Source organism: Anabas testudineus, chromosome 3 (genome assembly GCF_900324465.2).
Source record: "Anabas testudineus chromosome 3, fAnaTes1.2, whole genome shotgun sequence".
In the NCBI taxonomy this organism is placed as follows: domain Eukaryota; kingdom Metazoa; phylum Chordata; class Actinopteri; order Anabantiformes; family Anabantidae; genus Anabas; species Anabas testudineus.
Window position 1 is genome coordinate 9109627 of NC_046612.1, and position 18805 is coordinate 9128431.

The following is an 18805-nucleotide window of genomic DNA, read 5'->3' on the forward strand; positions in this document are numbered from 1 at the left end:
GGACTCCAGTGACTCAACATTTCACCGTATCAATAAGGGTCTCTCTCTTTCCTCTGTCTGGTGTCAGTAGTGGTGACTCTGAGTGGCTCCCCAGCCAAAGACCTGCTTTATCAAGCAGCCAATTTAACAAGACAGCTCCTTTCATGCTTGTTGGCTTCTCCAGTGGTAATGGATTTCCTCAATGAGTGTCTCTCTTTCTCCAGGTTTCACACTTTTCTCCCTGTACTCCTGGGCCCCACTCCAGATCAGATCTTTTGCCATTGACTTTGATTTCTTAAGGTAAGTGATCCATCGCTCCAGGCCTGAACCGCATTGCCTGAAATCCGGCCTCACTTTGGCTCCCCATGCCCGATATTGTACACTCTAATGCAAAGTGAAGTAGCACGTCTAAATAGCCTGTCACTCCACCCCTTGGCCCCAAACCTACTCACCTATGCCCACCCAGCTTTAAGTCTCTTGTCACCCCTCTCTGCAGATGACCAGCTGGCACTCATTTCCAGTGTGCAGGGGGAATGTAAACAATAACAAGTCATATTAAGCGCCAATAAACTAGATGCTAACTTTGAACAGGAAACTTTCACTCTACTGTAATTTAAAAAATGTCAGAGGCAACTTTTAATCATGCATTTAACATTTACATTTCTCAACAAGGAATCCATGTCAGTATGTGGGTCTTTAGGCAAAATTGTTGTTAAATTGTTTGCAGCGCTTTCATTGCTCCTGTTAGCAAATGAAGCTCAAGATGTGTGGAAACAGTGTGTATATTGTTGTTTAATTAGCCTGCACTGTTGAGCGTCTTGGGCTTAGTGCACATGCTGCTAGGGTTTGTTTATCTCAATAGGAAATAGTAAGCCCGGGCTCTAAGATGATCTGGTTCTTCAAGGCTCAGTGACCTGCCATATGATCTCTATAAACCAAATCACTTCTGGCAGCCTTGTAGGGCAGGCAGTACCTCTGCTCAAATCAATAATCAAGTGCCAATGTATTAAATAATTTTGCTTTTATTTAAGTTTGTGTTGATTCATGGTACAGGCACATTTGTTTTAATTGCTGATGTCCTGTACGTTGTTTGATGTGTGTGTGTGTGTGTGTTGTTGATAGAAGGTGATTTTAACATGATAGATCATAGTAAGATAACAAGTTTCCCTAGTGGGGCATAGTCTGAATGAAGGCGTAAGAGAAAAGGTTTTGATCACAAACACAACATACTTTGGTTCTCTGAGTGTAGGAGGTTGACTTTATTGTCCACCTCAAGAAGAAATACCCCAGTCATCGCTCATGTCTGATTTAAATGGACACTAGCGGTGTCTACACAGCCTGATTTGCCAAAGCAGCACATTCGCAGGACAGCACAGCAGCTTCACTGCTTTGTCTGTCTACAAAGGATGCATTCGGGCACAGTGTTGATTGAAAGTCAGTTGTGTTGTGGCAGCAATCAGAAAAAGCATGGAGCATGTAAGAGGTGCAAAGAAAAGATGCACAAAGAGGAGCTGAGGAAGTAGGTTCCCAGTGACATGAGACGTGCCTTCTCTCTGTTCCATCATCTGCCACGACTTCTGTTTCTGATGATTGTGGATCAGCTGGATCAGTTGTCACTCGAACTTGCTGTGGTAACTTTTGTTGGATTGGAATTAGGATTTGTCCAAAAACACGCTGTCCAAATAATTATGAAGATGCACACTTACTTACCACTTTCTGGTGAATACAAACATCTGCTCATTTATTAAAATCTGCTTTATTCTTTTTTGTTTATCCTCTGTAAAAAGAATTAATTATTATTAATTCAGAGTTTAACTTTCTTACACACGGTCATAGACGTAGTCTGGCTTAATGTGCTGAAAACTGGTCTAAGCCCTGATTTGGAGTAAGTAGCTTAAAACAAAGAAGACAGACAGTCAGACACATTATTTACGGTAATTAATTAAAAAAAATAATGTTACTCTATGTGTGTGGGCCCTGATACTCACTGAATCAGTGCGTCAACACAGGTTCTAAGACATCCCCTACAACATATAGTTTCTTTAAGCAAAGCATCACCGGTTCAGGGAAACACTTTCATTGTGGAGCACAAGAACCCCTGTCCTGACACAGTGTGTTTCTTTTATTCTTCAGAAGATTTGTGATGTATTGATATATATATATGAAATGTCAGAGCACACAACAGTTTTTAGTGACAACAAATGGAGTATTTTACAGTACTATATGTTGAGGAGAAAATTCGAAGCTGACAACTCAATTTCCCTTCCACATCTCTCTATTTGAATATTCACTCATAATTATACCTACAGTGTATTTGAGGCCTATGATGGAAGAGTGAGTCACAAGAAACCAGATGACAACTTTTCCAGTGAGCCAGCATTATAATTCAAACCACACACCATTACATCCTTAACTTGAATCACATTGAGAGCACGGGGCTCTGGAAAAATTGCATTACAATTTAGTGGACTAGTTGAAAGCTTTTAAAACCAGAATCTTAATATGAAACAGACTGCAAAGTTTGAATTTGCTGCGGTGATTCCAGAAGTGAACATGTGTCTCGACAAGGTGCCAAATTTCTGACAACCTAGATATTGAGGCTTCCACTGCCATTTATTTCCCGAATTAACAATATAAATGGACTGCAATAATTCATATAAGTCTTCTTTCCAGAGTAGAGTAACTAAAAAAAAAAAGTCAGGCGATTTTTTCCAACAAGGGCTTTTACATCTTTTTAAGTACAAAACCACAGTGGTGGTATCAGCCAGATCCTTAAATGAAATACACTGTGTTTAACTGCAAAGCCAATAAACTGATAAATTAATACTTTTCAGTATGATCCCTCTTTCTCTTTGACAATGCCAACAACCTTAAATAAATGTGAAACCATACTCTGATGGTTATTAAGATATTTTCCATGCCCCATTCATTCCTCCTACCTTTACTACGCTTCTTCCTTTTTCCATCTTCATCTACTTGTTTTGTATCTGCCACTCTTGCAGAATAGCCACAACGTTTACATTTTATTATAAAGATATAGTATACACTATACTATAGGAACTGTATTATTATTTATACAGAGATATGTTTGCCAAACATTTTACAATTCAAACAGTTTTAAAGCAAATGTTTCATTATATTTGCAAGTAACTAAACTCTTCGATAAGAAGTAATGCATTGTAATTCAGCGCAGGTGCTTTTGAATTAATTGTACCCGCACACTGTGCATTCAAGCTGAGTAGTCTGGACATTGCTGTTGTCTTTGTCTGTGTTTAAGATTCGTTCGCCAACACTGTGGCAGTGGAACATAATGAGGCATATTAGAATTACAGTAGATATTTAAAAGGCAGGGCAAATCAAAAGGCTTTGCCACGTCTGGGTGGAGCGTAATTGAGCTAGTGTTCTGCTCTATGGGACTGGGAGAGAAAGCCATACTAATCATGCCACTATAATTGATCCTAAGACTTCTTTCTGTTCCACTGGTCATGCCACAGGCATTGCCGAAACACTAACAATAGCATTATTCACAACTCCTCTAGAGTCTTACAATTACGCTGGGTCAATGCATGTTGAATATGCCATCTAATTAGATGAGAATAATAAAGATCATGAATTCAGTTCTGAGACTTAAACTCTAATCAGCTGTTTGGAGACCCAGTGGGGATTCTCAGTTGGCCTTATTGTGCTGTAATTAAGCTCCTTCTCTTCTTTGCTGACTCAAATTAAGAAATCTGTTTCACAAAATATATTTTTACATAATATCCTATCTTAGATGTTATACTCCCTAGTACATGTAAAGGAATCTTTCCGAGAGAGGCATCTTCCAAGAATTACATGGATTGTTTGCATATGCCCAGTAGTAATGATCTGTGCTTAAAATATGAACATCTGGGGCCAGTGTACACAAATCGCTTCACACCCCAGCCTTATCACAACTTAATAACTTTTAACATTATTTTACAAGATGCAGTGAAATTGAACAAAATAAAAATTCCGTGGAGACGAGCAGGCCAGTATCACCGCACAGAGCTTCCTAACTATTTGTAGTGACTTCTTCATTTTTATTTTCACAGTTTATGTGTTAGAAGTCCAACAAATTAAAATTATTTAAGGGCCTTTAGCCAATCTGGAGCTCCTGACATGTGTGGGAAACCTACAGTAGGCTCCAACTTGTAGGCTACTGTTACTCTGCAACAGAACAGTGTGTATGCTCACCTTTTGTAAGATAATACTCTCTTTCGTAACATGCCGTCAATATTTGGCACCCTATCCATTTTAGACACTGCAATAAATCAATATAGAGGGAACATATACAAAACCTGATCATGACAACTTCAGCGTGCTAATGAATGGATACGTGCCAGTGTAACAGTCATCAGAGTGAACATCTCCTTTGATGCCTCATCGAGCAGAAAGCTCTTAAACAAAATGTTTGAAGTGCCTGCCTGTGTAATAATGATTTATAATTCTCTTGAACTAATGCAAAATTTGCTGGTGAAATTTTTTTTGAAATAAAAATAAATTGTGCCCGCAGGGTCAGGCCAAGATTCAAAAGAAGATCACCCAAGAGCAGCAAATGATTTAATAAGCCACCAGCTCCAGTAGGGCATGGAGAGGAGCAGAATGGAGAATTTCAAAGTGTGTCTAATTAATATCAGTTTATTACTATGTCAGTCTTTTTGGCATGAATGAGGGAAGAATTAGAAATATAGAACTGCTTCGCTTAAATATACAGAATAACACTTAAGTCCTTAGGTTAAAATCATAGTCTTAACCCAACCTCCTGTCTTGACTTACCCAAACAAATTTTGAATCTTACCACAGCAAGGCTTTTTTAGCTTTGTTAAAGAAAAAAATCATTAAAAATAGAAAACAACTTCCGAGATTTTTCCATCACCATTATTCCTCAAGGAATGAGTAAATGAATATTTTATATCAGTTGCATCTATATGATTGCATAGTAATTATCATAACCCAAATGCTTGACAAGGTTCATGCAATATGTCAAATTTGCCGGAGAGACAATGTTGAATTCCTCAGATGCTCTGTTTTAATCATAAGTTGGTTTTTCATTACAACATTGTATCTACAGAGGCCAGAAAAGTCCCCAACTGGAGCGAGCAAGTCCTAAACTATCACAAATAAATTTAGCATTTAGCATAGAGCAATTGACAGGTTTCATATACTGTAATCTTACCACAGGAAAAAACAGAATAGTTTCTAGTGTAGTGCTATTTGTCTCCCTCTTTCTTCTTCTAAAGATTCAGAATGTCGACAAACTCCCCTGAAACAGTTGTAATGGGACATCGAGCATAGGAATTAAAACAAACAGCTGAGAAAAATCCTGCTTTTAAACTGAATAGATTACTGTGGTCTGATCTGATTTATATTATTATTATTAACATATACTTATGGTTCAATTCATTCAATAGATAAATAGATTATTGAACTTAATTGTGTAAGAACTAAATAGAAGTTTGTTGGAGTACTGTGGTTGCCCAGTGGTTACAGTGCATGTCACGTAACTGCAGAGTCCTGGCTTTGAGCCCGACTGAGGACCTGTGCTGCATGTCGCACCCCATGTTCCCTCTGCGACCTCTTTTCTACAGTTCGTCAAATAAAGGTGAAAAATGCCCAAAAAACAAATCTTTAAAACATAAGTTATCCACAGATGTAAGGCAACTTGTGTCGTTCCCTCATCTTTGATCAATTCATGCTAAATTTGCAATTGTGCTTTCATAGCAGCTTTAATGTAGATTCTCTTGGTAACAGTAATATTTCTCTAGTAGTGTCCTGGATTGTCTTGGCTACTAACCTTTAGGTTGTAGGTGCAGCACAGCCATGGTGGTGTGAGGCATCAGCTTTATGTTTCACTGTACTGTACGGTACTATGAAATCATAATTAAAATTACATTCAGAAGCAGATTTGACAATTGACCATCAACAACAGCATGTTCTGCTATATTCAGTGCTGTCCTTGTTACTCAATTAGGAAGTAATTAAATCATCATTATTCATAACTCATTATATATTATTTATATATATATATCTCCTCATTTTCTGTCATTTCTCACTGAGAGATTAATTGCAGGGAAAGTTTATGGTTGCTCCTTTACAAACATATGATAAAAGTAGAAACATACTTTTTTTTTTCTTTTTTACAAATAACTGAGCTGGAATGAGCTATTGGCTCTTTCAGTTCATGATATATATGTCCCGCAAAGTTGATTTGCTGTCATATCTCAGAGAACGCCTCAAGTGAGAGCAGAGACACTAAATCAGCCCACAACTCATTATTCAAAACTAATACAGTTTTATTTAAATAATCAAGATGAATGATTTACTGTTGCACTTTTGAATTGTAAAGTGGTATATATTATTATGATGACACATTTGTTTGTTTCTTTTAACCACCCCCTGCCATCACATATTTACTGCTTGAAATTCCCCTGGCACCTTTTCCTACACTCATGTTTGTAACAAAGGGCCGCCCATCCATTTACTTAAGTATATTCCTGCACCAATAGGGAAACAAGAACAAAGTGGCTGCATCCGCAAAGTAGCAGACTTTAATCCCCTACAGGAAAAGGCAACATCCCCAAGTGCTTCTGTCTCTGCCTTTCTGTAAAATGCATAGTCTAGTAAAGGGCACTGGGCACTACAGACTCTTGTCTTACTCTTTATTTCTAAACACACAGCCGATATTAGTAGAGGTTTGTTTAGATGCATTTAAATATAGTTTGTTAGTTTATAAAGAATTTACATGTCTACTTTAAAGAATTGGAAAATTGCTGGAAGTTTCACTCCATTTTATTTTGTTAGTGTGGTCTGTGGGACAAGATTTTCAAATTGTTGCCACAAACATTTTCTGAATTTTGACCTACTTATCTTTTATATTAATTGACATATTGCTGCAAAACTGTTGAAAGCCTAAGAATGTTACAGATTTGATCAAAAATGAGTGCTCCTCCTTTCTAACATTTTATATCATAACATTTTCATTGGAAGGAGAAAGATATGCAAAACCTGTGTTCATGAATAAGATGCTTCTGTGAGGTTTCTTGAATTTGCAGCACTTGTGCTGGCTAAGTTCAGTTTGCGACGCCGTGTATTGCACAAGATGCTCTTTGACACCTCGTCTTTTTTTTTCTTCACATTTATCCTAAAAATTAAAAAGGAGCTTATTGAAAAGAAATTATGAGATGCTCGCATTTGAAATTTTCACCCAGAACCTAATAATGTAAGCAAACATCTACATAGCGAAATATTCCTGTTAACATTATAAGTGCACTTGCTGATAGCAAGTAGAAATCCATAGATCATATTGTGAGACAGCTGCAACGATACTGCCATAAAAAGCTACGAAAATCATATTCATTGAATTACACAAATTACAGATGTACTGAAAACCTCTGAAAACGTGATGATGAATCCCTTTTTTTAACTTCTGGCTGATAATTCATCAGACTACACTGGCAAAGTATTGGGCTTGTGAAAAATGCATGAATTACTAATTAATGAGGCATTCTCGCAACATTTACATATTCATAAAGGTGTGTAATTCACATATGCATGAGCGAGCTGAGTGATAGCTTTGAGAGAATAACACATATTCCGAGAAAGAAACCTTTATTTTGTTAAATTCTTCAAAAAGCTGAGGGAGCAGAGATGCTTTTAAAAAAACATTACGCATTTATTCTTCCCCACAGAAATGCAGTCAAATGCTTTGGGAGACAAATGCACTGAGGAGATGCAATGATGTGAAACGGTATGCAAAATAACATTTTCTGACATATTGTCCCATGTGGATTTTCAAAAGTTCATTTAGCAACCCAGTGTTCCTAACAACTGTGCTCAGAAAATGTGATTGATTTACATAGACAAATGCATTTTCAGTATCATCTCAGGTCACCAACTGCATTGCACACGAGGCAAAATAATCCATTACCTGTGTCTTTTCTTGAATATATTTTTAAATATATATATCTGATACTTACATTTGTCAAAGGTTGTATTTAAAGTCCCAGTGCATTAGACACACATACAGCTGTTGTGTTAGGTTGTAGGTGCACATTTGTGTCCACTCTCAGTACCTATCCTTGGGTTTTAATGCTAAAATCTACAATGATTCTTAGAATAATAATAGGTGAATAATTCCCAATGGGCATTAGTCATCGTTATTTACTGTCAGGATAGTTAAAATTAACCCATAACTGTGCCATGATGTCATCCTTTTAGAAATAAACCATTTCAATGAAGCAGGTCCAAAATGGTTTGGCCAGAGTCGAGGCCTGTCCCTCTTCTGAGAGTGCCTCTCCATTGTTTGAACCTTCTCACAAGGGTTTTGTGAAAGCTGCCCTAAATATGGGTTAAAAAAAAAAGCACAAATAACATTCAGATGGTTCCTAGGCTTTCCTCACAGTTATGCACCAAAGAATGACAAGTCCAACAAAACCATGTCGAGTTTTTCACCCTGTGCCATTGTCTTTCCACATTAACTCCAAGCTGGGCCTTTTCAGTCAGGCCAGAGTTGTGTCAGGCCTGCTCGGACACAGCCCAGCTTCAGCAGCAGGCTTGGCCTCTTTAAAATACCATGCAGAGTCTGATTCACTCCTTTATTCCATAACAAAAAATGGCTCTTGGATGCTTTGTACAAAATGTCTAATGAGAAAGAACACAAAGTAACAAGTAAGAATGGCGTCTGTGGCCAAGTTGACACATCAATTTTAAAGTGAAATCTTTTGTGTGTCAGGGTATTGTCTTAGCCAAGAACAGGAAGTAATAAAGTTTAGTTTTTTAAAACTCCAAAATCTGAGAAAGCTGAAAAACCAAAATGGAAAAAAATTAAATGTCTTTAAAAAGTGACAAATACAAATATAAAAAACAAACAAACTACAAACAAGAAAAGCAAGATGAGATTTATTAAAGATGCATTAAAGCTATTAACAAGAATGTCACTTCAGGATGCTTAAGTTTGAGTTTAACCTTGCAGGACTTTTGGAAGACACTCTGAGCATCAGGTGCAGGGTTTGGCAGCTGCACAGGGAGCCTGGTGGGTCAGCCCTTCTCTGGGAGCAGCTACTCCACACTAATCTATTTTAAACCATCTGTGAAATTAGCAAGATCTCCTAAGTCCTTCACCTCCAAGGATTAAAACATTGCTAAGGTTCTAGGCGGTTCTTACATACTGTTCTTGTATACACGTTTAATGACTCTTGAGATCAATCCTAACATATTTTCTAACCCCTGTGCTAGAAATGGATAGTAATAAGCTTAAAGTCACGTGTGTGTAAAAATACAAAGAAGATTGTGAAGTGTTGCTACAGGCATGGAAATTTAAACAGATACAATTTTATTTAACATTTTTAAATTCCTAATTGAATTCTGAAAATCATCAACATCGACTGTTGTCCCTTCATCAAGCAACACCAGAGAGGCCAAGTCTCAGCTGTTTTAAAGGCGTACCTCTGCCAAAGCCCGTACAATGATGTCATGAGTCAACTCTAATGAGAAAATCAGATAAATAGCAGCTGTTCTTGGGGAAATGGTGCTGTCTGACAAATTCACTGGGTGCAGCGGCTGTAGCATTGAGCAGATCCAAATGAGTAAAATATTGTTCCAGGCGCTCCTCACTGCTCCCCTTTCCTCCGGTGTTTAGTCATCAGAGTTGTGAAATAGCAGTCCCGCCGCTACACGACAGTTTCGCTGTAATAATTATTATCTGCTGTTCAAACATGCACATCTTTGTACAACTGTGACAGTTCATCCAAACAGGCCACTTACTAACAGCAGTATTACTCTCCATAGCTCACCAGGCTCCCAATTATTTCTCCCAACATATTATTTGGCTCACAAAAAAATGTATGAGAACAATGCAAAGCAAAAGCAGCTAAAAATATTCAAAAAAAGTATTCCTTACTCACAATTAACATAACACCAACTCAGCAGTGCTACGGCATAATGTTGCAAACTCACTCGCATAATAATGCAAAGACAAATACATAAAGCACAGAGCTTTTCTCAGTGCCATTAGTTGTCATATAGGGTTGGAAAATTACTATAAGATTTATTGTGCAGAGGTAAACGCTAGCTTTCCATCTATAGCTGGCAAGTGTTTGCACAGACATCTATTACAGACACTGCAGTTAAACTGTAGCTTCCGGATGATTTTAGAAAGGCAATGTACCCCACAGTGATAAAAGACAAAGTGATGGACGTTGACAACAAATAAAAAACAAAATAGTTCCCCCAAATGTTCAAAAGACTTCTTTTCATTCATTTTCTGTAGGTGAGTGAAACTGCAAGCCGTACATCAGTAATAACCACACTCAAAATTAATTTGAAATGTTTTACCCCTTGCATCAAGAAAGACATTATTTAAAAAGGTAGCAGGGTGTAGAACTCATAATAATTATGATGATAATGAGCCATAGGTGGCAGAGATCCAGAGAAGAATGATGGACATAGTCTGGGCTTACAACACTCAAGATGACCTCTGGCACACATTCACACAGTGAGCCTTTATGTCTGTTTTCAGGAGGCCAAGGAGCCTTAGGACGTATGCTTGTAGATATTGGGCCTCATGCATTATTCATGTTCTTGAAATTTGTTCTTGAGAAAAGTCATGAGAAAAATTTACACTGGATTCATGACATGTTCCTAAACTGACGATTTTGCTCATACGTCTGTTTTTATATTGATAAATTGGTTTCGTAATCGAAAGTGCGTTCTTGTTGTTCTTCTTTAACATAGGTAGAAACCCCCCGATGCCATAGAAGGACATGAGTCTGCAGGGTCGTGGGCACACAAAGGACTCGCACACCAGGCTCACCAGAGTCTTCAGAGTGGTCTTGAGTGTGAGTAAATTTTCCTTTTGGGTTAAATCTGCCAAACTGAATGTTTTATATCCAGATTAAATATGCTAAAAACCTTTAATATTGCACCACAATATGCTTGTATACAGTGTGCCCTCCTCATACTGAATTACATAAAAAACTCAAGTTGTAATAAAATTGTTTAAAATTAGCGGTGCATCATTGATCTACAGTAATTGCAACTGCACAATGTCAGCCTGGGTGGCTAGGTAACCGTAAAAGACAACCTGTTTGCTCATTATCTAATCCCCCAACAAAGAGATGACCGGTCAATCTGTGTTTAAGCAGTGGGGCAAGGCGATAACATGCATCTTTTCATTTTGCTTCTGTATTGCTAAATTTACCAACTTCAGACCCTTGTAGTGACTTTTTTTTAAAAGGATCTCACAGCAAATTTAACAACTAGAAATGACTACTTTTCATGTGGTGAGTTGCTTAAATTAGTCAACGAGTGTTATCTGCTGTGTGGGGGACAGAAAAGCAGTCAAAGTGAAGCACAACTTGAGCTGACAAAGGGCTGAACGACTATACCACATTATCATATCATTGGTATGTGTATTTCCCATAATAACCAAACAGGTAGACTTATTATGGGTGACTGTTTGTTGATTGTATCGCATTTGCAATATTGCCCTCAATCAACTGAGCAACAACAACTCCCTGGTGTGCCTGAAAACCTCTGCAATTTATGTAAATGTAACTGGTCTGCGGACCCAGTGCATACTCTGCAAACCTCCGAAACCTGTCGAAACCTTGCAATTTGCAGCCATGCTGATTCTATGCAGCTCCTTGTGGATGGTTAGCTCATTGGCCCTGTGGGAACCTCGACCCAGCCACCTCCTTTTGCACCAAAACATGCCAATAATCCTAGTCCAAATAGATATATACTGCAGACCAGCCTGCACACATGCCAGATGCATATACCTACAGCATACTGTACGTACTACAGTATATACTGAATAATCATGAGCTCAACTTTTAATGCAATGAAATGTAACTTTGATGATGCTGTAAGTAAATGCATGTTCCAGAGACCTTTCTTTGGATGTTTCAATTGAGTGTATTTGGGCCTGAGTTGAGTCTGATCCGATACTTATATTCACCTACTTGGTGTTTAGTAAATTTAGCTGTAAAAAAAATGTAGTAAAATGTAGCTGGATTGGAGACGATACAGCTTCTCATAATCTGTCAGGGAAATCTTTGTAATGCAACGGTGGCTCAGTTGGTAGGGCAGGAATATACAAACCCCACGGTTGGTGGTTTGACTACTAGTTCCTGGCCACATATCAATGTGTCCCTGGACAAGTCACTGAACCCTGAACCATTGGTGCATTAAGAGGGCTGCCTGTCCACAAGAATTCCCCTAAAGGGATTAATAAGGTATTATTATTATTAATATTATTATTATTATATTGAATGGCTAATTCTGTAATTCAGTGCACAATTATTAAGATGATGACAAAATCCTGTCTCACCGCATTATATCCCACTGAGGTTGTGGTTTTCCTATTATTGAAACTGGCCTTCTTCATCTGAATCAGAACAGCCTTTGAATTTCTGTTGGCACCCAGCACTATTTTTGGTCAGCATGCTCCTCAAGTACTCTCAAATGTTGAAATATGTAGACAAAATGTCAGCCAAAATCAACATCTAGGCTTTTTTCTGTAACTTTTTTTTTTTTTTTTTTTACATCCATTTATGTCCGAAATGGCCAGTCAATTGCTAAAGTATCCGCAGCTATCTGGCTACAGCAATACAGTGAACATTGGCAAAGTTGTTTTCCAGTCTTTATGAGCCTTGCAGACTTGCAGACTATTGTCACGTGGAAACAGGAAGTATAAATTGGTTTTAAAATGTAAATAAGCCTACTCTCCACAAAAGAGACAGTTTGTTATAAGCTATAAACTTTGTGTATGAGGAAGTTATAGTTTAAGTAACAAATAGAACCGATATGTTCTCTCATCCAAATGTATAATAATATTTGCACAGCAATAATATAAATGCTATTGTAGAATAATAATTGTATAAAAAAATCACTTATTTCACTTGCTTTCTTATGGACAATTATATTTTATAGGTGGTATTGAGCTATAAATACATAATACAGCACACAGTGCTAATAATATTAATAGATTATCTTTAGTTATTAATAAACTGACACAATAAGATAACAATAAACATGTACAAAACTAAACCAAGTAGTATTTTACGCTCCCTTTTAAGCAAACTAGTTTTGACTTTGCATGTTTTATGCAGTAAACAGTTTTCTTAAACTTTATCATCAGTGTTCTTACCAAATTATTGTACAGCAGTTAAATATCAGCTGGTAAAACTAGCTTTAAAAATTAATAATCTCTGTCTCAGGGAAAACTATTAGATAGCCAAAGCATAACACAATTTTAATGGCATTCTTGTGTGCTTTTTAAGACACCTGTCTAGTTTATCTGATGGATAAGCATCGCAAAATAGATGGTTAAATGAGGGTTAGGGTAAAAAAAAAGAATTACTCAAATCTTAAAACAAAAGGTCTCTTTAATTTGTAAGTGTCAACAGCAGTACAAAAGATGGAGTGATGTGAGAAGCTTTCTGTAACACAATGTCTGTCTCCTTTACAGAAAGGGAAGAAATTCTTGAGGTAAATGAGCTTAAACAGGCAGTTATTCAACCCATTGTTACATTATTACAATGGACTGAGACATACAGAAAATGATGTTACATTATAATATGCCTGAATTGATCCTGTGGGGATAATTTAATCATATACAGTATACACATTTCTGTGGCGCACAGATGCACCCAAATGTCTCTCTCATTGGTTTGTTTTTACTCGATATAGTGTATTAATACTACCAAAGCTGAAGAGAATGCTCTCCACACACACCACTGTAAAATTATTCACCTTAAGTTTACCTCACGTCAATACTGCACATGGAAACCAAAGACTTGCTGGTGTACACTTTGAAGCCAAGCAAAACAAAACAAAACAAACATAATAAAAATTAGTAACATTTTCTTTTTTTTTTCCTTTTTAGCAATAATACCCCTAGCAAATAATTGATCTTTTGTACTGTATAAAGAAGAATGTGAACACAAACGTGATGGCAACATTTTTTTAAGTTGAATTAAAAACTTTACATTGGACTGTACAAGATATTATGATAAACTATTTACATATTCCGACATAAACTTTTTTTTAAAGCAGCAACAGACACTATGTATTTCATTTTCTCTAATAATACCCGAACAATACTTGCCATGGGCCTAGGTACCTGCCAGGGAAAAAAAAAAGATTTCTACGCAGAAAACTGTATCAGGCTGCCAACAATTTCAAAACAATGGCTCCAGTGATAGAAGAGCCACACACAGTGTTGCTTGAGAGACAACTCTAAAAAGCAAAGTACCAAAGACAACTATAAATGTTGTCCTGAACAACAAATTTTACACTTCTGAACAGCAGCTAGCATTTCAGTCCAGCATGTCAGTGAATTGTGCTGATTAAATTAACAGAGAACATTCCCACCATATACATCACAAAGTTCATACAGAAAAACAAAACCCAATTACAGTAAATAATGTTGAAACAGCATACAAGCGCTTGTCTTCAGTTCATTCACACCATTTGCATATCTAACAAGTGGATTAAGAGAAAACAATTGTGAGGGCTACATTTGCAGATGGCTGGATAGTCGTGAACATCAGCAACATACAGAAAGATGGCAAAGGAGAGAATTAACTAAAAGGAATGCACAACATGTGTGCATTTTGCCACATTAAAACACATATTTGCACACTCCCACTTAAAAAAAAAATCTATAAACATTACTTGTGTTTGAAATAATCATTCATAAAAAACACAACTTTTGTTTATCATGATGCCAGATGCATGCAGAGTTTTCAGCTCCTCACAAGAAATTTGCCACGTAACTGAGTTCTGCAGTAAACATAACACAAGTGAGGATGGACAGCGTAGAACTTCTGTCATGACTGGAAACAATTAAAATGAGTAATTCTTTAACATCAAGTGCTTGTTGTTTAAATTAGTACCATACTTGAATTGAGTAATGTGTTAAGTCTAATGAGTACAGCTTTGATTGGTTCTTTGAATAGTCCAGGGAAGATTATCAAAACATAAGCAAGTGAGGCGTGTCTCCCTTTCCCAGGTGCTCTCTTCCAATAAGCAGAAACAAAACAGCATCTACATGAGGTACAGTGACTTGTCAGGTTAAACAACATGAAATCACATACAAAAACAAAAAAAAATTAAAACAAAAAATAAAATAGAACAGCCAAATACATAACTTATACTTCACTAATGAACAAAAATATATATCCTATGTTATATTTACAATAAAATCTAAATGAGATGGTGAATTCACTGAAAACCATTTTTAGCTCCAATTCAAATGTTTTTTTTTTTTATTTCACTGATTGTCCATGTTGTTTTACTGACAATTTTAGAGCCAGCACTGGCTAATAATAAATACAATATGTCGATACTCTACAGTTTCAAATACAATATACAATGCACTGAAGTCTGAAGTCTGGTGTTTCACGGCTAACTGAGCCTGCTGTTGAATTCTGCTCACTTTCTTGTGCTGAGTCTCTCCCCTAGGCAGCCCTGAAGCTTAAAGAAAGTGTTCATTCATCACATGTGTCTTTGCATAAATAAACAAAATAAGTACACAAAAAAATGACTCCAACCTGGCAACTGTGAGAGCAAACCCACTTTAGTCCAACTGGGGAATTTTGTTCATTCATGGTGTTTATCCTCAAACAGCTTCACATTAATCAGAATTGATAAAAATACAATTTATATCCAGTGCTTATAACACTTATGAAACATCGTCTCCTCACGACTTTTTTCTTTTTTTTTTTTGTTGTTGTTGTCTTTTTTCCTTTTTTTTTTTTTTTTTTGCTATATAAGCACAGTCAAGTTTCAGTTCTGTGAAGAGTCCTTTTTAACTACCAGCCAACTAAACCAGTGTGGCATGGTCATGACAATATTTACAATCACATACAAATCAATCTAACGACCAGCAAACAGGAGCAAACAGCTTAAAAATACCAAACAGGTTGACTTGGAGGGAAATCAATTTGGGTTTGTTTGTAGGAGAGCATCTTTGAAATGTTTTGTTCCTCAAAATGAGAACAATGTAGAAAAGATAAGATAAAAGAAACAAAGGAATTATTAATAGGTGGTTTAAAATAAGAAAACTACAAAACTTAATATGAATCCTTCCAAAAAGTAGAAACAATGCAAGCCAGCACTATGGGTATTGACAGAATACAGAAGATAATGGTGCTAAAGAGATATAAAGAGCCATCTGTACCAATTAGACCTAGGAGAAAAATGCAGTGACCAGCAGTGGTGATCATGACCAGTTAAATACAGTGACCAGCCATTCAGATCCTTCAAAAACCTATGCGCTCTTTCTGAAAATGGACAGGTTCAAGGGCAAGGGAGGGGAATAGCTGGACTCATGCATTAATAATGCTGTATTTCAGATGATACCCAGTCGTCAGTCATTTTAATAATCCCCCACAGCTTGATGTACTTGTTCCATCTGCTCGCCAGTGCCTGGTGATTGGGCCAGGGTGGGAGCCCTGTTGAGGCCTTACTTCCAGCACTTTGATGGAGAGCACAATGAGGGATGCACACCCCATTTTTATTGTTTCCCATCCCTCCCTGGTGTTTTCTCCTTCTCTGAGCCAGATGGTGCCCCCTGGGTGCTGAGGTTACCATGGGCAGGGGTCAGAGCAGGGCATAGCAGGGAGGGGAGCCACTTAGACCTTCTGCCCCGAAAAGAAGAGCTGAGTCGCAACATCAAGGCCCTGGCCACTGGAGGAGCTGTGTCTAGCTGCAGTCTTCAGAAGGTCACCACTTGTCAGCTTTTTGCTGAAATAAGGGTGCTTTCTGTCCCTTGTTTCAGAATCATGTTGTCATGATGTCTTTTTTAAATGCAAGAGGTAAGTGCAGTCCAAAGCTGACAAGATTATTCAATTAGTCGATGACAGAATTGATGCAAGTGCTCAAAATCAGTGTTTTAGGTCACCTTTGTTGGTAATTGATGAAACAAACATGAGCTTAGCCTGTACTGTCCGTTTAGAAATATCCACATGAGCTGTCACTACTTTTAAGACTTCTACAGTAATCAACTCATTGCATCAACCCGATGGCCGTGCTCTACTTTAAGACTTCTTAGTGTCAGTTTAAGATTTACAATGTATAAAAAGAATTAAGATCGGGGAAAAAAAAACAAAGTTTTAAGACCTAAGACTTTAAACTTGCCGTCCAAATGTGGCTAAAGCGTTTAAAAGAATGTACTGTAGCTACACATTGTACAACATCAATTTGAGATTGTAATGCCCCCAAAGCTGCCTTTCGCTGCACGTCCAATCCCACAGATTGGAGGCCTTTGGCCCTTTAGCATTCTGGCCTGATTACAATCACTCTGATTAAGACCTTGGTGAGTCAGACTGGGTTGCAGAGCTGGAAATGAGTGAACGATGCCACAGTGCTCTGTGTGGACTGGGATAAGGAAATGAAAAGGCTGGCTGGTTTCATTGATGATCACTGCATTGGGCTCCCTGGAGAACAGCTAGCGTCATAAGCTACCATCCAGATATGTCACATACTGTAACCTCCTGCAGAGCCTGCTGCCTCAAAGTTCCTGAGTTTCATTTGTTTATTCTGTTAGGGTAAATTAAAGAAAGACTGGATAATGAAGCTGCATTAAGAGATCAAGAGATTGTCTAAGACTCATGAAGCCTCTCCCAAAAGACTTTACAGATTTTAGAAACAACTTGAAATGTTTGGCACTTCTGCACTAAATTTTGTGTAATAACAAGAACAACATCATAATAATATGTAATTTCCCTCTATAATAAGGTGGAATCACTCCGTGCGAATTTTGAGATATTGTATACTGATACTATTTTACTCTTGATTTAAAACATTCACAAGCTGTTGGCTGGCACACTATACCTGAGTGAGAATATTATTCCCATCTTGAACAGTTATGTAAAATATCAAAATCATCTAATTGTAGAGGAAAACAAGGTAAATTATTGTAAGAATTATAAGTTTGTATCAAATGTTCAATTTCAAGTTCTGTATTTTGTTCTAGGCAACAACCGCACTGTGTACATGTTTATGATCACAATGAAAAAATAAACAATGATTAAAAAAATCTACATTACTACAACCAAACTGCTTCACACACTTGAAGAAACACTTAAGACCAAGTAGCTTTTGATTCTGATGAAGCCACATCTGCATGCTGACTCCTAGATGATTAGTTGTTTTTTCTGTTTTTAAACCTTTGTGGTGTCATTTTTTTTTTTATCTTTCCCTCCTCAGATCAGACCAGCCCACAGGGCATCCTCCTGTATGAGTGTTGTAGCTCTTAGTTGGCGCTGACTGGTTCTTGTGTGTCATTTTCACTACTATAGTCTGATTTGGGCTCATCCTCGAAATCTTCATACATGTCCATTTCATCCTCACCATTGACTGGCTCACTGTTGTTTGCCATGGTATTAGGCTCTAGCTTCATGTTATAGGTGCTCTGAATGACGGGAATGGATGGCTCAGGACTCGCTGAGGCACTCGAGCACTCTGATGTCATCTGAGGTGAGGGTGTGGTGGTGGCCATGGTGATGGCCCCGGGATAGACCATACTGGCGCTGGTGGTGATGGGAATCTGTGGTGGCTGGCTGGATGTGGGAGAAAGGGACACATTTCTGATTAAACACTCTTCATTTGATACAAATTGAATCTTGAAAAATGATAAAGAATGGATAGAAAGAAAGAAAACGTGTTGCTCAAAAAGTAAGAAGTGGGGTTTTCTGTTGTAGCATTTGAACTGAGATGGTTGGATGAGGGGTTTCCCACAGCAGAACAGTCAGCTTTGAGCCTTCAGCTCCGTAAAAATGATTTGGGAAAAGAGTGGTTC

General features: G+C 37.5%; 1 protein-coding gene across 4 annotated transcripts in view; it reads right to left on the reverse strand.

The window, feature by feature from the left end:
• Window positions 1–13367: 13367 nt before the first annotated feature.
• sox6 (SRY-box transcription factor 6) overlaps window positions 13368–18805 on the reverse strand; it is a 129597-nt gene continuing 124159 nt past the window's right edge. For 3 of the 4 annotated variants that reach the window (XM_026378350.1, XM_026378351.1, XM_026378348.1), the window contains one exon: window positions 18260–18566. In XM_026378350.1, the coding sequence (XP_026234135.1) occupies window positions 18260–18566 (307 nt within the window). Of the gene's footprint in view, window positions 18567–18805 lie in introns of all 4 variants that reach the window. The other variant, XM_026378349.1, reaches the window with a different exon arrangement.